Source organism: Dama dama, chromosome 11, assembly GCF_033118175.1.
Source record: "Dama dama isolate Ldn47 chromosome 11, ASM3311817v1, whole genome shotgun sequence".
In the NCBI taxonomy this organism is placed as follows: Eukaryota; Metazoa; Chordata; class Mammalia; order Artiodactyla; family Cervidae; genus Dama; species Dama dama.
Window position 1 is genome coordinate 81868317 of NC_083691.1, and position 23607 is coordinate 81891923.

At 36.3% G+C, this 23607-nt stretch overlaps 1 protein-coding gene across 2 annotated transcripts in view; it reads left to right on the forward strand.

Moving 5' to 3' along the window:
• Nucleotides 1–23607, forward strand: part of MAP4K3 (mitogen-activated protein kinase kinase kinase kinase 3) — a 171690-nt gene that overhangs the window by 104535 nt on the left and 43548 nt on the right. The window contains exons 8-15 of one of the 2 annotated variants that reach the window (XM_061155549.1): nt 1476–1548; nt 4282–4413; nt 4609–4671; nt 4759–4840; nt 4937–5047; nt 9615–9693; nt 15756–15814; nt 17101–17163. In XM_061155549.1, the coding sequence (XP_061011532.1) occupies nt 1476–1548; nt 4282–4413; nt 4609–4671; nt 4759–4840; nt 4937–5047; nt 9615–9693; nt 15756–15814; nt 17101–17163 (662 nt within the window). The remainder of the gene's footprint in view (nt 1–1475; nt 1549–4281; nt 4414–4608; nt 4672–4758; nt 4841–4936; nt 5048–9614; nt 9694–15755; nt 15815–17100; nt 17164–23607) is intronic. The other variant, XM_061155550.1, reaches the window with a different exon arrangement.

The following is a 23607-nucleotide window of genomic DNA, read 5'->3' on the forward strand; positions in this document are numbered from 1 at the left end:
ACAAATTTATTTCAAAGCATAGTAAGTTTGTTTTCCTCTGTAGGACTAGGTTTCCCCTTTCTCAGAAGTGTCTATATATTTTTAGGTAGAAATTTCATTGCAGGACATAGCATATATAATCTCTCTGTATCTGTTTCCTCTTCTCTTAAATGGGAATCAGATTTGTCCTTCACATATGACAGATTTGTTATAAATAATGATTGATGATATAATGAATAGTGAAATAATATACCTTGAAAATTCTTTCACCTCTAACTCTAAAGGAATGGGACTTCTAGTAAGAAATCTGTACAAAATTACCCTGTAACTAAAAAACAAGACAAAAGCAAAAAATCAATAATGCCAAAAACCCTACCTACTTAGGTAAGCTTTTAAAATAAAACACAGTATTAGCTTACATAAGAATGTAATTTAGATGCTTAATGGGCTTTTATTTTGTAACTTTCAGTTGTCACCTGATGATTAAAGCAGTTCAAAACCTAAATTATAACTTAATTTGAAAGTTTAAGATAGAAAACATGTACAGTATAGTAACTTTATAAAATTGTGTCTGTTAGGTTTGAAACAATTATTTTGAACTACATGCCACTATAAAACAAATCAAAATTCAAATATTTATTTTCTAAAAATAAGATAAAACTATTTTGATCTATAGCCTATAATAGGACTAAGCAAATTTAAAAGTACAATAATTTGCATAAAAAAATTTCTTAAGTCACCTCTATATATGAGAAAAGCAGCTATCTAACTATTGATGGCTTAGTGAACAGTTTCCATCTGCAATTTAATGTTTTGTGTCAGTATTATGTGCCTTAGAGACCTCCTATATATGTGTGTGTGTGTGTATATATATATATATCTTAGTTTGTAAAGATTTATAAATCATTTGTTAAAAAACTAGAAAATATAGAACTCAACATACTTAATAGCAACATAAAAATAAACTGACATAAAGATAAATTTCTTGATAGTGATTGGTATTGGTATTAGAATGTATTGCCAAGGTAAGATTTTTAGAAAAAGTCTGTTTCAATGTCGTTTCATGGTAGATTTGCCAGTAGAGATTTATTATTATTATTTTTTTAATGTCAGCTGTCATGTGTATGGCAGGAAATGAATGGAATGTATTCCTACTTAAGGTCCCTTCCAGAGACTTTCCTTGAGTTTCAGGTCCTGGGAATTAGAAATTATAACATTAAGTCTGGCAGCTTAGAGTCTCTCAGTTGTTTCTTCATCAGAATTATTGATCTTGACTTTTGTTGTTGTTTGTTTCACGTGGGGATATATGGGAATCCACATGGCTATCATACACCATATTTTGTGATATTTTAATGCTAGCCCACTTAAAGATTTTAGAGTGATATTTGAGAATGTGTCATTTCTATGAAATTAATTAAAATATTGAAAAATTTTCATGTTACTTTAATTTTACTTTCAGTTTTATTTTCTAAATGTTTCTCTCTTTTTTTTAATAGCTGATTTTGGGGTGTCTGCTCAGATAACAGCTACGATTGCCAAACGGAAGTCTTTCATTGGTACACCATATTGGTAATTTTATTTTGACTGATAATTTAACTTTCTGTTTTTTGATCATTATTGTATGCAGTGTTTATTTAAAAATAGACTGAATGGTCTAAAACAGATTAAGGAGGTCATCAACAGGATAAGTAATGTAGGCGTATACACTGTGGATGAATTACATAATCATTGAATATTCTACCATGTTATTTTTCATTAAGTGGAAAAGGCATTAAAGATTGATGTGGCTTTTAGAAAACCTGATACAAACCTGATAGTTCCAGTTTTGCCCCCAAAAAACCCTCAGCTCTTGGTCCTACACATATTATATGTATTTTCATAGATCAGTCTGTATTCTGACGAATTTTTCAACGTTACATTATTCATAGTATTCTCTTGCTCAAAACTTTTTGAACCAGCTAGTTGGAAGGAACCTAGTCATCAATAAAGTGATAGTTGGTTTACATTAAATTTTACTTATTTCTGGGGTTCTTGGCTTGCTCATTGGTCTTTTCCTCTACACACTCTTAGATTTGTCCTTCCTCCTATTTGCCACATCATTTACTATTGTTTTACTTCTGTCCAAATATGTCTTCTAGATTTTTCAAAGATGCTATGTTTATATTTCTCTTTTTGTTCTCATTATTTGAGGTTGATTTCCGAGAGGAATAAGAGATTAAAGAGTTATCTGTTACAACTCTTTTTAGGTACTCTGTCTCCTCAGTTTGATTTTAAACATCTGGAGGAGGTCTCATTCAGTCTCCAGGATCTAACATGATTCTCCTCCGACTCTTCAGCTCTCTCTCTAGTATCATGTCTTTCCCACCTAAACTCTAGGGATGGAGAATATTTACAGAATCTCATTCACTAAGGTTGGCGGTTATTTCAGTTAATCAAAAAAAGTCTGTGATATTGGCAAATCTCAAAATTAATACACTACACATGTACCTTAAACATTTATTTCAATTTAAGGTGAGTGTACTTTTTTTTGGCAGGGGACAATCTTCTGATATAGGATCAAGGCCTTTTCTTGGTGCAGATAACTAGTTAGATGTATGCACATAAACCATGTTTTTTAGTTTGTGTTTCTCTAAAGTCTAGTGAGAGCCCAGCCAGACAGGTTTGTTGAGGTATAAATGTAACATTTAGGTGTACCATTCTAGGAATGTTGAGAAACTCTGTGGTTGTAAAAAATGCCACCACAATCACTGTAAAACAGGTTTCCATCACCCAGAAAAGTTTCCTTTTGTCCCCTTTTTATAAATTATTTTTGCCCATCTCTAACCTCTGGCAGCACCTGATCTGATTTTGTCTCTGTAGTTTCACCTTTTCCCCCAGTGTCATGCAAACGGAATCATGCAGTCTGCAGCCTTCCTAATATTTTACGGCTGTCCTGTTCGTAACCTGGTTTGCCAGGGTTTTTTGGTTTTTCATCTTTAGAAACTTGTCTTCAAGAATCTTTTCTAAAGCATACATTTTCATTTTCATGACAACTTATTCTTTTTACCTTCATAATGACTTAGTTTTTATAATACTTGATTAAATTACATGTTCATAGTAACAGATGTAACAAACAGGGTCACAGATGACTCAGTTGGCTGTGGTAAGGATGCAACCTCACTGGCAGGAGTAGAAGTGCGCAGGGTGGAGTCTGCCACTCATATTTTTGAAGAGGAAGAGGGAGCCTCACCTGTGAGCTCGTTAAGGTGCTGGCTGTGTGCACCTGCGTCCTCTAGGGCATTTCCACAGCTGGCTGGAACCTAGCCATCAATTAAGTTACAACCGTCATCCTTAAAAATTCACTTTTCTTAGGATAATCTGCATAGTCATAAGAGCTACTTTAAAGTTAAAAACCATCTTAAGATCAAGGGTTTAGAAAATTAGAAGGAGTTTTATTGTTTGTTTGTTAACTGGGACTTTCCTGAAATAATACCGGGAAAATAAACATTCTTGTAAGGCTGCCTAGTTAAATCATACTTTTTTTTTTTAATCATACTTTTGATACGTAAGAGTTGAAGTGTTTATCTCATGTAGTTATTTTCAGAACTACTGCTTAGGATTTGAAATTTTTTATATTTGAAAATCAGTGTAAGTATTTAATAAAAAATAGATTTATAGAGATAGAAAAAGACTACAATAAAGTTGAAAGAAACAAAAAATTTACTGAATTTAGGTAACTTTCCTCTGAGTAAATACATTTCTTTAAAAAAAGCAGACACTCATTTTTATAACTTTCCACCACCAATTAAGTTTATAGTAAATACTAGTTAAGTACTAAATCAAGATTCTTGCTGCTCTGGTAAATAGTTTTGATCAAGTGAAAACAGTCAGAGACCAGATGGTTATTGATGTAAAAAGGAAGAGCTAAAAATGATAAATTATTTATTACAGTATGTTATTTCTCTATAGAATTTTGCATATACAGAGGAAGAGAGATTGGGGTTTGGACAAATTTAGTACATGTTACTCTATTACATTTGTAAATTGTTACAAACCTTTATACGAAATAGCTAACTTAGCAAAGTAACAGATGAGAAACCAGTAGGGGCTTGGGATGGGGTCTTATGAGATGTTGCCATCTCATCTTATGAGATGTCACGATCTTGGGAAATATGAGCCATCTTAAGTACTACATACTTATTTTTCAGATGTCAGGGTCTAAGTAGGCCTCAGCTTACACAGTGATGGTTCCATGTGTCTGGTGGGAATAAGAAGATTAAAATATAGTAAACAGTTTTTTCTTTTCTGGACTGTTTCCTTCAGGATGGCCCCAGAAGTCGCGGCTGTTGAGAGGAAAGGGGGGTACAATCAGCTGTGTGACCTCTGGGCGGTGGGGATCACTGCCATAGAACTTGCTGAGCTGCAGCCGCCTATGTTTGACTTACATCCAATGAGGTCAGTGTGCCAGACCTGAAGAACGCTGTGCTCAAGTCAAGGTCCCGTCCCCCTCCCCATAGTATTTATCACGCCATGACCAAATAGCGTTCTTAGTTTTGCTTCCCCTTATTTGGGAATAGTAGTAGTAGAATTAATGTTATATACTAAAGTATGCAGTCTTAAAATGCTGTGTAATGATTGTTGATTTTTCAGAGCGTTATTTCTAATGACAAAAAGCAATTTTCAGCCTCCTAAACTAAAGGATAAAATGAAGTGGTAAGTATTTTTGTGCTATTTACTTTTATAGTCATGAGCAAAAAAACAGAATTGAAATTTTAAAATCTGATTTGCAAAATTTCTTAGGTCAAATAGTTTTCATCATTTTGTGAAAATGGCACTTACCAAAAATCCAAAGAAAAGACCTACTGCTGAAAAGTTACTGCAGGTATTTTTTTTTGCCCTGAAAAATGTCTTTTTTCAAAAGGTAAGATGTCACTTAATCAAGACTTCTAATAAGTACTATATTGTTTTATTTTTATAGCACCCGTTTGTCACACAGCCTTTGACACGATCTTTGGCAATTGAACTGTTGGATAAAGTGAATAATCCAGATCATTCCACTTACCATGATTTTGATGATGATGATCCTGAGGTAGGAACTGTTTTTACCATTTTTACCAAGTGGTATATGTAATGTTTGTGTATGTAAGTATATACATCTCGGAATCAGTTTGCTTAAGGTCTGGGTCTAATTTAAAATCTTGAGGGAGGAAATAACCCCTTGATTTTGCCTGTCCTAGAGAAGTCATGAGCTGAGTTTTTTCTGTTGACTACTTTGGAAGACTGTTTTCTGAAAGTATTAAAGGTAAAGGCTGCATTGCAGGCAGGGAGGTCCAATAGTAAAGGTAGAATCATCTAATCCACTTCTTGAAATTACTCTAGTTATTTTAAAGTAGTCATTTTAGATGAAGTTGCCAAATCAATAATCCATTGTAAAAGAGAATGCAAATGGGAACCACCTATACAAGATGTTAGAATATACACAAAATTTCTGTTCTGTTTTCTTCTCAAAAAGAATCCATGTACAGTACTTCATGAGTTATTAGTGGTTAGTGGGAAGTATAGGATTGACTTTGTTGGTGACTAATACCCTAATTGTCTGCTGTGTTTATCCAGTGTAATTAGAGAATTAATTAACCCTAGTGTATGGGAGAATAGATATAAAAGGAAGCTTTCACTTTGTTTGGCATATGTAACATTCCTAACTCAGCTAGTAATTGTGACACCAAAGATCAACTCATATATGTTACATGTCAGGATTCTGTTAGTGATTATGTAGCTGAGGTGGATAGTCTTGAACTTGACTGGCTTTTAGAAGGTACTTAAAATGGTGTAAATTTCAGCGATGATACAAGAAACTATGGCTCTCAGTGGTCAGAAAGATGGTCTCAGCTTACCTTAGGTCAGAGAACCTTTCTATCAATTCACTATTCTAACTTATATTTAAACAACTGTAAATAAGCCACTGTCCTTTTGTTTAAAGGTCTGGAAAGATATTTGGAAATTAAAAAAACTTTAAAATTATTAAATATTATTGACTTTATACTAGGAGAAATTGGGTTTTATTGTTTTGCTTTATAAATTCTTCTCTAATTTAATATATAGGTGTTGCCTTGATTTGGATGGTAGTAAAGGACTGTAAAAATGATCAAGTGAGCTGAAATCCTGCAAAGTAATCTAAATTGTCCATAAGGAAAACTATAATTGTTTTGTGATCTTAAAAAATTTTTGTCAGAAAATTAAAATCTCTCTTATTGTCAGTTTTAAATGTATAGAGAAGTGAAAAATAGTAAAACTAGTATTTTATTTAGTACATTGTGATATGTTAGAACCTGTGAGAATTGTTTCTTTTCTTTGTTTAAATAAAAAAAAAACACTTCGGTGGATTATTTCACTATCAAGTGGTCTGTTTATTGAGTAGATTGCACAGTGTCTGCCTTCTTCTTGTCATTTAACTTCATGACACAGAGCAGGTATTTTTATGCTTTGGTGAATGTCATTTTCCTAAATTCAGAGTGCCTCTAGCATTTTATCCTTTGAACTTTCAATGTATGAAATAATCTCAATATTCTGTGATGTGAAATTTTTTGCCCCTTCTTCTAGGGCATCTTCATCCTTTTTATCAGAACTTCTTTCTTCACTGTCTCAGGTTCACCTTCACTAAGTTGCCATGGCTGTGTGTCTGCAGTCTCTTGAACAGCGGCAATGTCAGCATTCTCACTATCGTCTGTTTTATCTTGTACTTTCATTTCCAACATTAATAATCCAGAGTGATCACTTTCTACTTCTTTGCAGCAGTTTTATCTTTGTTGGCTAATTCCCTCCTTCAGTTACGAGTTTTTGTAAAAATGTCACATGAGTATATTATCCCTGGGAGACAGGGAAACACAGCTACACGCTTTGCTGTCTGTGCATGAGTTGAGTAACAGATGCTCAGGGATCGGTCACAGACGGACTTTGGAAGCAGTGATGTGATTAGCCACTGATCATGATGTACATCTGTTATTATAAACAGACTATAAATCATCTTGCCTGGCAGCTCAGTCAGTAAACAGTCTGCTTGCAGTGCGGGAGGCCCGGGTTCAATCTCTGGGTCAGGAAGAGCGATCCCCTGGAGAAGGAAATGGCAGCCCACTCGAGTATTCTTGGCTGGAGAACCCCATGTATAGAGGACCCTGCTGGGCTACAGTCCATGGGGTCACAAAGAGTTGGACACGACTGTGACTAACACACACACATAAATCTATAGTCACTTGTGGACTGAAGAGCCCACAGTAAAGTTTCTATCTTATGCAATTACAATCAATATACTGAATGTTGATAAGATACTAATATACTGAATAACATATAATTTATAATATACAATTAATATATTGGTGACTAAAATTTGAATCATGTTATAGAGGACGAGTATAATTTAACTGTATTATAGTAACTGGAATTCGTGCGTATCGAGACTCAGGACATGGACTACCTGGATTCTTCCCGTGCGTTCGATGCTGCACTGCTGTCTCTCACTTCATCCTGTTTACTCGTTGTGCTGGATTATAAAGTCCTTTAAAATGTGTTTAAAGAGGAGAAATAATAAACCCAATGTAGAAGCAAGCTGTAGAATAAAGGCTCTTCTGAAATTTTCTCATATGGCAGAGGAAGAAATTTCTCCTTATCAAGACTGTGTTATTGGTGTTATAATTATAGGTTAAGGATGGGGGTAGCTTTTCTTCTGACCACAGTTTAAGATCTTTTTATTTTATTTTTTTTATCACTTTCCCCAGAGAAATTTATAGTAATTTATACATACATACTACAGTATATGTTAGGCATAGAAGGTAATATCTAACAGTCTTATTATTTGTAAATGATTTGTAATTGCTAAATGCTGTGTTGTTACTCAGAATTTGAATGTGTTTAGTATTTCAGCACTTGCTGATACTGTATATATATTGTGGAAACTGAATTCTCTTGAAAATATTTAGCACGTGCACTAGTTCTACTTTAGTCTTTAGTTTTTCTTTAATTTATCATACATTATTCACAATGGAAGAAAGTCCACTTTTCATGTAGGGTTCCCATGTAATTTCTATTTTAGAAGTACTGCATGTTGAAGTAATTGTGATTCTGGTTTTTACTTGATAGTATTTTCTTCTATATGTTAACCCATTTATTAGGTACAACACTGTAAGATTTAACAACTTTATAATTACACCTTTGAAGCTGGGAAAGTAAAACAGTTCTCGTAGAAAGGGCAGATTTCATCCATGTTCACTGATAACGGCAATATGTGTTACTAATCTAACATGACACCTATTTTTTGCTTGTTTTTGCTCCAAATATTGTTATCAAAGGTCCAGGGTTTTTCTCATTCTGCAGCTAACTAGCTGAATGTCCTCTTCTATAAAAGGAAGATAAAGATTTGTTTCACAAGTTTGAGAACAGAATGGGCTAAGGTATATGAAAGCACTTTGTAAACTACAACTCACTGTGTATGTTTGAAGTTTAAGTACTTACTTTTTAAAGTTATTTTTGCTTCTGTTTTATTACCCACTGGTGTTTTAATATTTGGGTCTCTCAGATTCATATATCTTTATTTCCTGAGAGACGTCTACACTGAGAATAGTTAACTTGGGTCCTGTTCTTGCTTTGCCATAAAGAGTCTTAAGAATTTGAGCTCAAGCGCTTACGAATTACATTTTCCAAAAAGATAGATGTAAGAGTGTATCTTCCTCACAGCTAATAACTTCAAAGATAATGTTTCACACACAGGGAGAAAAACCTATTTGGTACGTGAAATAGATGCTGGTATATAGAGTATATAGAATGAAGTTGTAAAAGCTTTTCAGATAGAGCCATTTTTACTCCATAAAGATTGGAGAATGTCCATGTGTTAGTATTAACAGGAAGAACTCACCCCCACTTCCCCTCGCCTCAGGATACCTCTCTCTGAACGTGACAGTACACATAGAGAGGTTTTAATAAAGTAAAAGGAAAGAAAATAAAGTGCTACTTCTACAAGAAAAAACATTAAGGTGGGGGAAATGTTGTGTTTACTAGGTAAGACCATAAATCATTTATGCCTTTAGCATTATTTCATTTATTTTATCCTTGATATAAGAAGTTGAGGCAGATTTTTTTTTTAATTAGTTTTCTCTGAAACAGGGAAAGCTTGCTGCAGCTTTTGAGCACCTCTTGTATTGTCAAAATATTCATTTTTGAATATTTATGTTCAACTCATAAGAACACTCCTATATTCACTTATAAGAATATGCCTGCAATGCGTGAGACCTGAGTTCAATCCCTGGGTTGGGAAAATCACCCAGAGAAGAGAATGGCTATCCACTCCAGTATTCTTGCCTGTAGAGTCCCATGGACAAAGGAGCCTCGCAGGCTACAGTCCGTGCGGCCGCAGAGAGTTGCACACACTGAGCAATTGGCACTTTCATAAGAAAACTTCCTGGGAACCTGCTGTGGATAATGTTTATCCCTAATCTCAAGCTCCCAATCTGAAGAGAAAAGAGTTTTCAATTTGCGGTTGCCATTTAAAAATAATAATAATAAAGTTGTATTTTGTTCCCGTTTTACATAAAGTGAGAGATTTCTTTCCTATGTGGGTAATTCTGTGGACAGGACAGTGACTTGTCCGTGACTTTGTTCTTTCCCAGCCTCTTGTTGCTGTCCCACATAGGATTCACTCAACGAGTAGAAATGTGAGAGAGGAAAAAACACGCTCGGAGATAAACTGTAAGTATATATTGTATAGAGTTTGTAATTTAACAATGAAAAATAAGATTTCAAGTTGTAATTTGGTTGCCGCTATTTTTGCTCCATTTTCTTCCAAATAGTTTTTATGTTTTAGATGCTTTGAAAGGTAGAGTTTAATTAAGGCAGTAAGAATTTTGTTTTCTTGCTCCTAGGAGCTTTCTGGCGGTGGCTGGGGATGTGTATTTATGTTGTTATTGTTTGGGAAAAGGAATAAAATTCCTAGAGGAGGCAGGATAGAAGGAATCAAGGCAGCGCTCCCTAAACTTCCTTGTTAGTAGCACTTGCCTAGAGAGCTTGCTAAAATGCCCTTCCTGATTCAGTAGTTCTGAGGTGAAATCTGAGGTTCTCTGCTTCTGACAAGCTCCCAGGTTACATAGAAGCTGATGGTCCAGAAGAGGAGAGGGCTGCAACCTTAAAAGCTAAGTAATGCAAGTAGGGACAGACACTATCACCATTTAGTAGAAAATAAAAAAGAAATGCAAAGATGAATAGATCTGCCTGAGGGGTGGAGTCATACAACTGATTAATAACAAGCCCAAGATCACTCAGCTTCCAGGCCAGAGGTCTTTGGCTCCACAGAAACCACCTCGGCACAGGTGTGACCTTCACCCTGGAAGTCCTTTGTGAACCTTCCTTTGGAATTATGGCTGGACCTTATACTGTGTATTAAGTTCTTGGCAGATTTTGGTGCTGGTGCTACCTAGAAATGCTCATATAAGATGGAAATTCTTGAAAGATAAGCACCATCTACTTGGCAAAAAGCCCAGGACTGGGATTTATACTTTGCCTACAGTCAGTTTTATAACCATGTTAAATTACCTTTATAGCTCCCACTGAAGCCATGTGGTTTAAATTTGCTAATTTCTCCTCAAAAGTGTTTTTCTGAAAATGACAACCTTAGCATACAAGCATTCCCCATTTAAAAAAAAAAAAAATCTGTTATTCTTATTTATTTTATTTATTATTATTATTTTACTTTGGCTCTGCTGGGTCTTTGTTGTGGCATGTGGGCTTAGTTGACCCGTGGCATGTGGAATCTTCCCAGACCAGGGATGGAACCCACGTCCCCTTCATTGCAAAGTGGATTCTCAACCACTGGACCACCAGGAAAGTCCCCCATTATTTTTTAAACTTTAAAAAATTCATTTATTTTCTTTTTGACTGTGCTGGGTCTTTGTTGCTACGTGTGGGCGTTCCCTAGTTGGTGGCAAGTGGGGCCACTCTAGTTGCAGCACGTGGGCGTCTCATTGCGGTGACTCCTTGTTGCAGAGCATGGGTTCTAGAGCACGAGGGCTCAGTAGTTGTGGTACAAGAACTTAGTTGCTTGGTGGCATGTGGAATCTTCCCAGACCAGGGATTGAACCCATATCCCCTGTATGATAGGTGGATTCTTAACCATTGGACCACCAGAGAAGTCCTCCATTATTTTTTAATATGTAAAAGTAATTACAATAAGTCTTTGTCATTTCTTTAATAATATAAAAGGTGATTAGAGATGCCTTTGTAGTTGATTCAGAAAACCTTATGTGTTCAGTACTATTGAAAATCTGAAGTACTTTCTATTATGTTATCCAGTTATATTTTTAAGTTGTACTGTCAGGCCCTTTATTGGAAAGTGTAGTTACCTCTGGGTCCTTCTTTAGTAGTTTGTATCAGCTCCTAACTACATATGCATGTATATTCTATTTAGCTAAATACCGTCTATTTAGCTAAATACTAGTTTTTCTGAGATTCTGATACATCCCGTTTTTGGTAGGAGCAGGTGATACATGATGGACATTTTCTTCCCATTTACCTGTAAGAAAGGTGTCATGTCCCTCCAGTATGTTGAGGTAGTAACAGGATTAAAATCACCACTTCTTATAACTTGTGGGTTTGATATTTGAGCCTTTAAAATCTTATACAATGTTCTAGTATATGCTTTCTTAGGATGTTTTATGATTTTATATGAGATTTATAAAGAATAGGCAGTCATGCTATTGACAATAAAGACAGGCTTTGAAAAATAACTTATTTTAGTAGTCGTATATCTTTGTTCCTTTTATAATGTTTTATGTTTACGATTACATGATGTCTCTTCATGTAACTGAGGTTTTCTATTTATTAAGCTAAACGGTGTTAAGGCAATATTTGTAAAAACTGACTCACTTTCAGAAAAGTCTTTCCCTTTTAGAAAGTCCCCTCTGCCTTTAGTTAAATATGATAAGCAAAGACTTGCTTTGAGAAGAAGTAATTCTGGGGCTCTTCTTGTCTGCCATAATAGGATCAGTTTTGACCCTAATAGTATGATGGGTCAGCAACTGCTTATGTCAGAGCTGTTTCAAAGAACTAAGAGGGAGTTTTCATCTGGATGCTGCCGCTTAGTCACTTCAGTCGTGTCCAACTCTGTGTGACCCTATGGACTGCAGTCCACCAGGCTCCTCTGTCCATGGGATTCTCTAAGCAAGAGTACTAGAGTGGGTTGCCATGCTCTCTTCCAGGGGACCTTCCCAACCCAGGAAATGAACCCGGATCCCCTGTGTCGCACACAGATTCTTTACCACTGAGCCACCAGGGAAGCCCTTTCATCTGGATAGTAAAACATAAATTTACAGTTTGTAACTTGACGTATGTTCAAGGAGATAGTAGCAGAAACAGAGATCAAGACGAATGGACAGTTACAGATAAGTAGGAATTTTCTACATTATTAAGAACATCATAAATAGCGCTACAGCCTGGGGTGATTGTCCAGCAGTTATTTGAACAGAAGCTGGAAGGTCCTGTGGCAGAAACTGTCGTAACTTTAGGGAAGCTGGAAAGAACAGAAGAGTGATACCAATGTAAGGCGTGAAGAATGAATCTCCAGAGGGGCTTTGTGACTCTTTCTGGGAATGCATTCCCACAGAGCATAAGGGTGTTGAATACCTGTGACAGCTGGGGTGCTGTCCTTGTTATGAAAGTTAGTCTTAAGACAGCATCACTTAAATCCACGCACCTTATCTTTGACAAAGGAGGCAAGAATATACAATGGAGAAAAGACAATCTGTTTAACAAGTGGTGCTGGGAAAACTGGTCAACCACTTGTAAAAGAATGAAACTGGAACACTTTCTAATACTGTACACAAAAATAAACTCAAAATGGATTAAAGATCTAAATGTAAGGCCAGAAACTATAAAACTCCTAGAGGAAAATATAGGCAAAACACTCTCTGACATAAATCACAGCAAGATCCTCTGTGACCCACCTCCCAGAATATTGGAAATAAAAGCAAAAAATAAACAAATGGGACCTAATGAAACTTAAAAGCTTTTGCACAGCAAAGGAAACTATAAGCAAAATGAAAAGACAGCCTTCAGAATGGGAAAAAAATAATAGCAAACGAAGCAACTGACAAAGAATCTCAAAAATATACAAGCAGCTCCTGCACCTCAATTCCAGAAAAATAAATGACCCAATCAAAAAATGGGCCAAAGAACTAAACAGATATTTCTCCAAAGAAGACATACAGATGGCTAACAAACACATGAAAAGATGCTCAACATCACTCATTATCAGAGAAATGCGAATCAAAACCACAATGAGGTACCATCTCATGCCGGTCAGAATGGCTGCTATCAAAACGTCTACAAACAATAAATGCTGGAGAGGGTGCAGAGAAAAGGGAACCCTCTTACGCTGTTGGTGGGAATGCAAACTAGTACAGCCACTATGGAGAACAGTATGGAGATTCCTTAAAAAACTGGAAATAGAACTGCCACACGACCCAGCAATCCCACTGCTGGGCATTCACACCAAGGAAACCAGAATTGAAAGAGACACGTATACCCCAATATTCATCACAGCACTGTTTACAATAGCTAGAACATGGAAGCAACCTAGATGTCCATCAGCAGATGAATGGATAAGAAAGCTGTGGTACATATACCCAATGGAATATTACTCAGTTATTAAAAAGAATGCATTTGAATCAGTTCTAATGAGGCGGATGAAACTGGAGCCTATTATACAGAGTGAAATAAGTCAGAAAGAAAAACACCAATACAGTATATTAATGCATATATATGGAGTTTAGAAAGATGGTAACGATGACCCTATATGCGAGACAGCAAAAGAGACACAGATGTAAAGAACAGACTTTTGGACTCGGTGAGGGTGGGGTGATTTGAGACCATAGCATTGAAATGTGTATTATCATATGTGAAACAGATCGCCAGTCCAGGTTGGATGCATGAGACAGGGCGCTCAGGGCTGGTGCACTGGGATGACCCTGAGGGAGGGATGGGGAGGAAGGTGGGAGGGGAGTTCAGGATGGGGAACACATGTACACCCATGGCTGATTCATGTCAGTGTATGGCAAAAACCACTACAATATTGTAAAGTAATTAGCTTCCAGTTAAAATAAATAAATAAATTTTTTAAAAAAGGAAGACAGTATCACTGTGCCCCCGTGCTCAATAATTATGCAGTCCAGTGAAAACAGACATTTCCTATGTGACGATAACAAGGCAGACAATGCATGAACCTGTCCTCATGTAACTTTATTAGAGATGTAATTTTGCTATTTGGTGACAGGTGTAGGTGAGAGTTGTTCAGTAGGCCTCTATCAAGGTGAGATACATATATATGTATATATATGTGTATGTATGTATAACATGTTTTAGTATCTTACTAAAAACTATTTTGTAATCTTTGATGTGTGATCATATGTGAACAGGCATGAGGAACCCATTATTGAAGAGCCTGCTTATCTCCAAGAGCCAGAATTTTATATCTAGCTCATAACAGCTATAAAGCATATACATACCTCACACACAGCTGTGTATTTTTAGGGCTGTTTCTCAGCCTTCTTTATTGCTAAATGCTCAAATCTCATGATCTCCTTTCATTGTTATTAACCTTCACAGTAATCATACATACTAAGCTAAAATCAAAACAGTTACAAAATGAGTGTGCTTTGACATCTCACTGGTTCCCCTGCCTTGATTGAAGATTGTTGTTTTGGCTGAAGCTCAGGCCCTCACTAGTTGAGCTGTAATATTCTGACTCTCTCTTGCTTCTTTTTCGTGTTTTCTATTTGTGCGCCTGCTTTTATCTCAGTGGTCTTGAATGCTGTTCCAGGGTATAAAAGCAGATAGTGACAGTGAGATACAGAAATTAAAGATAGAGGTAGTGAATCATTCATTAAATTAGAATAGCAGGGGGAAAAGTGAATTAGTATAGTAAGTTTATGTTGGCTCTAATATTTAGGTTATACTTTCGCTGTAGAAGTGTGCTGGTTATTTATTGTTGTTTAACAAATTACCCCAAAAATGTAGCAACTTAGAGCAATAAACATTTATTATCTCACACACATTCAGGGATCCAGGACAGCTTGGCTGGGTGGTTCTAGCTCAGGGCCTGTCATGAAGCTCCAATCAGGGTGTCGGCAGGGGCTGCAGTTTCCCAAAGGCTTAACTAGCATAGCGGATTTGCTTCCAGGGTTACTCACATATTGTTAGCCCAAGACTTCAGTTCCTTGCAGTGTAGCCTCTTCCATAGTGCTGCTCAACATGACTTCCTCCAGTGCCAAGTGATCAGTAGAGAGAACACCCAGGACAGAAGCCTTATCTCGGAAGCTATATGCTATCACTGTGCCGTCTTCCTCTCATCACGTAGGCCACCCCAGGATGTAGGAAGGGACTACACGGGTTTATGAAGGTCAGGAGGCAGGACTCATCAGAGACCACCTTGCAGGCTGGCTTTGAGAAATACTCTGCCTGAATTGCTGTCTGTCTATAAAGTCCTAAGTTAAGATTGTCTGTGTTTAATGCTGGGTCACAATGAAGTAGCAAGTTAGTCCTGACATAATTTTGCTAACCATCTTTGGGTTAATAGATTAAGCTTTAACAGCTTAAACTTTCTTAGGTTTCTTCCAGCTAACACATTGTTTATTTAAATCTTTGGATATTAATCAGTCTATAGGAAATGGTAAAATTAAATGTGTTTTGCTATGGAGTAACTTTTTAAATTATTATTAAGAATGTTGAAACAGATCACAGCTTTACTTTTTTATCTTTTTTAGTTGGCCAAGTAAAATTTGATCCACCCTTAAGGAAAGAGACAGAACCACATCATGAACTTGTAAGTAGTGTAATCTTGGAATCTTAACACTGAAAATAAATGTTTTAATTAGTCTTTGTGATTTGTTGGCACTGACTACAAAAGCTAAGTTATTAAAATTTTCTAAGCCTTTGGGGAAATAAAAAGGTAAGTAATTCTAAAATTCAAAATAAATAAATCTGTGTTGCTGAGATGAAATATTTTCAAAATTACTTTAGGAGAAACTTAGTTTTGTACCATTCTCTGATTAAATGTTTTTTATGATTTTTTTTCTTTTTGCTTTGCAATTTTTGAGGGGCTTTTTGCAGATATATTTATTAGGATAAATGCCACAGTCTTAAACAAGAATTTTGGACCAGTGATAGTGTTAATACCTCTTCTCATTAAATTTATGGGCAACTTTTTAAGAGTGTCAGCCACTTTTCTAAACATCGAGGCAGAATCCAATCTTCTTGGAGTAACTGAAATTCAGGCTAGACTAGGTGTACCTAGCAGATTAAGTTTATCACTTATTTAAAGATTGCTAAAATGTTCTTTTCATGATTCTTTTTTGTTAATTTTTTATATACTGCTTTCCAGATATATGATAAAACATTAAGTGCAATCGTGGAAGCAAAATGCTGTGCAAACTTATGAGATGTTAACAGTCTACAGAGGAATAAAAAATGAGACTTAGAAAACAAACAAAATCAATCTTATGAAATTACTTAACCAAAGTTCTAGATTGTATGTTTCTTTTTTTTTTTTTTTCCCTTTCCTGCTTAATAATGAGAAGAAGGTAACTTAATGAATGCTCAGGACTGAAGTGGGAACTTTCTTCTTAAATTTAATGCTTATCTCAATCCACTTGACTAACGGCATACAAAGAGAGTCTTTAGCTTTTAATCTAAAGAGTTGCTCTCAATATACCAGCATGGAAGAAAAATTCTTAACATGTGAAGAATGTTAAAAGAAAAATTCTTAACATGATCATGTTACAATACTTCAGCCTGACCTTTATGGAGAATGGAGAAGGTTAACAAGAAAAAGTCATGATGTTTATAAATGCCAGTTGTTATTTTCTGCTTCTCTTTTTAAGTTAGCATTGCATGTATTTAAATTCTGGACTAATTTAGTAACTGTATTATATAGCAAAGTTGTTGTGCTATTGCTTTTTTAGAAGCTGCTTAATTGGATTTGACTTTGCATTTACTTTAATGAAATGATGTAGCGGGCCTGACTGACTTCCTTTGTGGAAGCCTCCCTGTGTGAATGTGTGGCTTTTAGTCTGAGTGTCAATAACGGGTTTCTTGGTCTCTGCCGAACAGCGCGACAGTGATGATTTTTTGGACAGTTCAGAAGAAATATACTACACTGCAAGATCTCATCTGGTATTTCTCATCTTCTGATTTTCTTTGTCAGCATTGTTTTTAATTAATTGTTTTTAGGTTTTTTTTTTAAATCAACCATTTTGTTCAGTTTTAATGAATCAGTTTAAGCATTGTTTTATAAATTCCTGCCAGTAAGCAGCCTACCATATATTAAGGATTATGGCAATTTTTTCTACAAGGTAAACGTATTTACTCAAAGATATATAATGTTACAGTAAAAATTAATTTTTTTATTTTTTATAAAAACTTTTTTTTCTCACTCAGATATAAATTTTTTCTTTAGATATTGCATTTCCCTATAAACATGCCCAGTGTGAATAATGTAACTTGTTTTAGTGAACTATAAACCATCCGTGTATATACATATCCATATATTACAAAAATAAAATATATATAATTTTCAAAAATAATTTACCCCTAATTAACAATGAAATCCATCTCAGATGAAATTTTAACTTGGTAATATTATGTAATATCCAGTTTTCTCAGGCCAAAATTTGGGTTATAAGGACTCCCTGAAGTTTTAAATACTAAGACTGTCTTACCATTAGGTAAGAAAAGATGAGAAATTAACCCTAGCAAATATTAAATAGTACTTTTAATAGTTGTTATTAAGTAGTTTTTTCAATTTTTGTAGCTGGCCAGGGCCCCAAGTTGCCTCAGCATTTACTTCTAGATCTACTTTTCTGCCTTTTCAATTGAATTTTCCTTCTCTTTCCTTCCTCTCATACCTGTTTTAGTTCTGGTTAGTTTAAATGATTCTTTATCAAAATTTCTAAATCTATGCCCAATAACATTTGTAGAACATGAAAGAGACTTAAGATATAGTTTTCCTTTTAGGAAAGTTGCTGTCTTGATACGTGGAAAATACTTGTATATGTAAACTCTTTGCCTGGCAACAAATGTATAGTGCACTGCCAGAGTTTCTTCTGGTGGTGACTGTTGTTGAGGAGAGTCTAACATATAACAGGTACTATGGAAATCAAAGGAGAAAAGCTTTGGAGTTAATGTGATTCATCTGGTTTGTGGGAGGAACTAAAAGTCTGATTTCAGCATTGTGTAGGAATCATATGTTTTTCAGGGAAGGAAATGAACAAATGACTCTTGTGTTTCATGGGAATTAATGTGGGAACAGTCATTGACAGTTTTGAGAGATGGCAGATAAAGAGCTGAAATTATGGAGTGGTTATACTACTACTAATTATGAGATTAGCTCAGAAAAGGAAGGTTCATGTCATCAAAGAGGAAATGATAGATGAAGCCATGAGATTGCATGTGTTCCCCAGTTAGGTCTGAAGAAAGAAAGTGCAGAAAACTAGTTACCACAGCAGTGATGCCTGTTTTGTGGTCAGAGGTAGAACCAGCACTGGAGGTAGGGAAGAAGCAGTTGAAACACTGAAAGAGTCAGTAAATGGCCCAGAGAGGCCAGAAGACATGAGGCCAGAATTAATCATCTGAGGGGACAGGTGAGATGGAATGTCTGAAGACAACACTACCAGTGATTCGTGGATAGAAAATTTCTTCAAAATTAGGCATATGCATATGACCCAGCAATCCCACTTCTGGGCATACACACCAAGGAAACCAGATCTGAAAGAGACACATGCACCCCAATGTTCATTGCAGCACTGTTTATAGCACTGTAATAGCCAGGACATGGAAGCAACCTAGATGCCCATCAGCAGACGAATGGATAAGGAAGCTATGGTACATATACACCATGGAATATTACTCAGCCATTAAAAAGAATACATTTGAATCAGTTCTAATGAGATGGATAAAACTGGAGCCCATCATACAGAGTGAAGTAAGCCAGAAAGAAAAACACCAATACCGTATACTAACGCATATATATGGAATTTAGAAAGATGGTAATGATAACCCTATATGCAAAACAGAAAAAGAGACACAGATGTATAGAACAGAATTTTGGACTCTGTGGGAGAAGGCGAGGGCGGGATGTTTCGAGAGAACAGCATCGAAACATATATTATCAAGTGTGAAACAGATCACCAGCCCACGCTGGATGCATGAGACAAGTGCTCGGGCCTGGTGCACTGGGAAGACCCAGAGGAATCGGGTGGAGAGGGAGGTGGGAGGGGGGATTGGGATGGGGAATACATGTAAATTCATGGCTGATTCATGTCAATGTATGACAAAAACCACTACAATATTGTAAAGTAATTAGTCTACAACTAATAAAAATAAATGGAAAAAAAAATTAGGCATATGTAGGCTAGAATGACAATTAGTGAAATTTGTTGTGGAAATAAAAGACCATAGATTGAAAAGTTTAAAATGACTATTTTATGTATTTATATTCTCCAGAAAAAAGCAAAACAAGAAATCATTTTAGAGTTACAGTCTTTTTCTCTACCCTGTGTGTAACTCACCTAGTAACTTGAGTGAGTTATCATGGCTCTGTTCGCTCGAACTACATCCCACACCCCTATCTCATGATAGTGGGGGCAGTTGACAAGGGGGTCTTGTGACAGGGAAGAGCTTTAGAGACATTCAACTTGTGGATAGTTCTGGAAGAAGAGGAATGAACAAAGTATTTGTCAGATCCTACCATTTATAAAATCAACCTTTAAAAATCCACTTTCATTGATAACACTCCCATTCCCCCATCCCCAGCCCCTGGCAGTTGCCATTCTATTTTCTATGTCTTTGAGGTTTTCTGTACTCTATGTAAGTGTATTCTATATCCCATGTAAGTGGAATCATGCATTATTTGTCCTTTTGTTACAAATAATATAAGTGAAGTGACTGGCTCACTTCACTTGGCATAATGTCGTAACATCTTCAAGATTCATCTGTGTTGTAGCACGTGTCAGAATTTCTTAAGTGTGAATAATATTTCATTGTATTTGTAACTGCATGTTGTTTGTCCATTAATTCATCAATGGGCTCTCTTGTGAATAATGCTGCTGAGAACCTGGATACACAAACATCCATCAAGTTTCTGCTTTTAGTTCTTCTGGGCACATAACTGGAAGGGTGATTGCTGGATCATATGTTACTTCTATGCTTGATTTTGGGGGGATTTACCATACTGTTTGCTACAGCAGCTGCATCATTTTACAGTCTCACCAGCAGTGCACAAGGGTTCCAATTTTCTCCACCTCCTCAATGCTTGTTATTTTCTGAGTGTATGTTTGTTTTATTGAAGTATAGTTGATTTATAGTATTCCATTAGTTTCTGGTGTGTTGCATAGTGATTCAGGTTTTTTGTAAAGATTATATTCCATTATAGGTTGTTATAAGATATCAGGTATAATTCCCTGTGTTATACAACAAATCCTTTTTGCTTGTCTGTTATATATTTTGTAGTTGTATCAGTTAATCCCGTACTTCTGTTTTTCTCTCCTCCTTCTCTCTCCCTTTTGGTAACGATAAGTTTATTTTCTGTGTCTGTGAGTCTGTTTCTGTTTTATAAATAGATTAATTTTTATTACTTTTTAGATTCTGCATAGACTAGGCATAATATTGTATAGGCCAGTTCACATTGATCCTAATGGCAATATTTCATTCTTTTTTATGACAGCATTATTTCATTGTGTGTACAATACCACATCTTCTGTTGATGGATACTTGGGCTGCTTCCGTCTCTTGACGTTGTAAATGTGCTGCTGTGAACTTTGAGGTGCATGTGTCTTTTCACATCAGCGTTTTTGTTTTTTGGTGTGAAGTATCCATAATTATATCAGTCTCCTACTTTCATAGTTCTTAGCACTGTAAACAGGATTTCAACTCTTAATAAATACTTACTGCTGGTCGCTAAAAACCTGATGGGCCCAAAATGTCTGGCTGTTATCTTAGTAGACAGTTGGCACCAAGATGACGGCCCTAAATCTTTTGCGACCGAAAAGAAGCATTTACCCTCTTAGAGACCTCACCACCTTACTTGTCATCAGTGATTGCTGGTTGCAAGTATTTTCATCTTATGGGTTTTGTAAATGAATCCAGAATATTATTATACCTCAATTTTCATTACTATAATAGAGGTTTTTTTAATCAGGCAATCTTAATATGTGAAATATATATGAAATATATGAAACGAAAAGAACAGAGCTTGATTTTAGCATTGTTAGTTTAAAAAAAAAAAAAAGTCTTTAAATTTTGAAAGATGCCTGAGTTAAAAAAGCAAAGAAAAAACTCAGCAAAATTCGATAATAGTAAGAGTTTTGCCCATAACCATATAAATGGATATATCTCATCTGCAAGATGCTGTCTTTATGTTAAAAGAATATAGTACACATCTGTTCAGCTACTGCTGATTTTCCTAGTTGTACTAGGCATTTTAGCCCATATACCAGTGAAAAATATATTGAAAGGTAATTGCAGTTTACTCTTGAACAACAAAGGGATTAGGGACACCAGCGGTTAAAAGTCCGAGTATAACTGTAAAGTTGGGTGTCCAGTGCTTCTGCATTTTCAGGTTCAGCCAACAGCATATCATGTGGTATTGTAGCATGTCCTTTCTGAAAAAAAAGTCAGCATATTAAGTGGATGCATCCAGGTGGCGCTAGTGGTAAAGAACCTGCCTGCCAATGCAGGAGGTGTAAGAGACTAAATCTGATAGACAGAGTGCCTGATGAACTATGGATGGAGGTTCGTGACATTGTACAGGAGACAGGAATCAAGACCATCCCCAAGAAGAAGAAATGCAAAAAAGCAAAATGGCTGTCTGAGGAGGCCTTGCAAATAGCCATGAAAAGAGAAGCAAAAAGCAAAGGAGAAAAGGAAAGATACACCCATTTGAATGCAGAGTGCCAAAGAATAGCAAGGAGAGATAAGAAAGCCTCCCTGGGTGATCATTGCAAAGAAATAGAAGAAAACAAAACAAACAAACAAAAAAAGAAATAGAGGAAAACAATAAAATGGGAAACACTAGAGATCTCTTCAAGAATATTAGAGATACCAAGGGAACATTTCATGCAAAGATGGGCACAATAAAGGACAGAAAGCAGAAGCAGAAGCAGAACAGAAGCAGAAGAAGATAAGAAGAGGTGGCAAGGATACACAGAACTATACAAAAAAGATCTTCATGACCCAGATAACCACAACTGTGTGATCACTCACCTAGAGCCAGACATCCTAGAATGTGAAGTCAAGTGGGCCTTAGGAAGCATCACTAGGAACAAAGCTAGTGGAGGTGATGGAATTCCAGTTGAGCTATTTCAAATCCTAAAAGATGATGCTTTGAAAGTGCTGCACTCAGTATGCCAGCAAATTTGGAAAGCTCAGTAGTGGCCACAGGACCGGAAAAGGATTGCATTCCAATCCCAAAGAAAGGCAATGCCAAAGAATGCTTAAACTACTGCACAATTGCACTCATCTCACACGCTAGTAAAGTAATGCTCAAAATTCTCCAAGACAGGCCTCAACAGTACATGAGCCGTGAACTTCCAGATGTTCAAGCTGGTTTTAGAAAAGACAGAAGAACCAGAGATCAAATTGTCAACATCCGCTGCATCATCAAAAAAGTAAGAGAGTTCCAGAAAAACATCTATTTTTGCTTTATTCACTATGCCAAAACCTTTGATTGTGTGGATCACAATAAACTGTGAAACAAATTCTGAAAGAGATGGGATACACCTGACATGCCTCTTGAGAAACCTGTATGCAGGTCAGGAAGCAACAGTTAGAACCGGATGTGGAATAATAGACTGATTCCAAATAGGGAAAGGAGTATGTCAAGGCTGTATATTGTCACCCTGCTTATCTAACTTATATGCACAGTACATCATGAGAAGCTCTGGGCTGAATGAAGCACAAGCTGGAATAAGGATTGCCAGGAGAAATATCAATAACCTCAGATATGCAGATGACACCACCCTTATAGCAGAAAGTGGAGAACTAAAGAGCCTCTTGATGAAAGTGAAAGAGGAGAGTGAAAAAGTTGGCTTAAAACTCAACATTCAGAAAACTAAGATCATGGCATCTGGTCCCATCACTTCATGGCAAATAGATGAGGAAACAGTGGCAGACTTTATTTTTTGGGGCTCCAAAATCACTGCAGATGGTGATTGCAGCCATGAAATTAAAAGACGCCTACTCCTTGGAAGGAAAGTTATGGCCAACCTAGACAGCATATTAAAAAGCAGAGACATTACTTTGCCAAGGCTATGGTTTTTCCAGTGGTCATGTATGGATGTGAGAGTTGGACTGTAAAGAACACTGAGCACCAAAGAATTGATGCATTTGAACTGTGGTGTTGGAGAAGACTCTTGAGAGTCCCTTGGACTGCAAGAAGATCCAACCAGTTCATCCTAAAGGAGATCAGTCCTGGGTGTTCATTGGAAGGACTAATGTTGAAGCTGAAACTCCAATCCTTTGGCCACCTGATGAGAAGAGCTGACTCATTGGAAAAGACCCTGATGCTGGGAGGGTTGGGGGCAGGAGGAGAAGGGGACAACAGAGGATGAGATGGTTGGATGA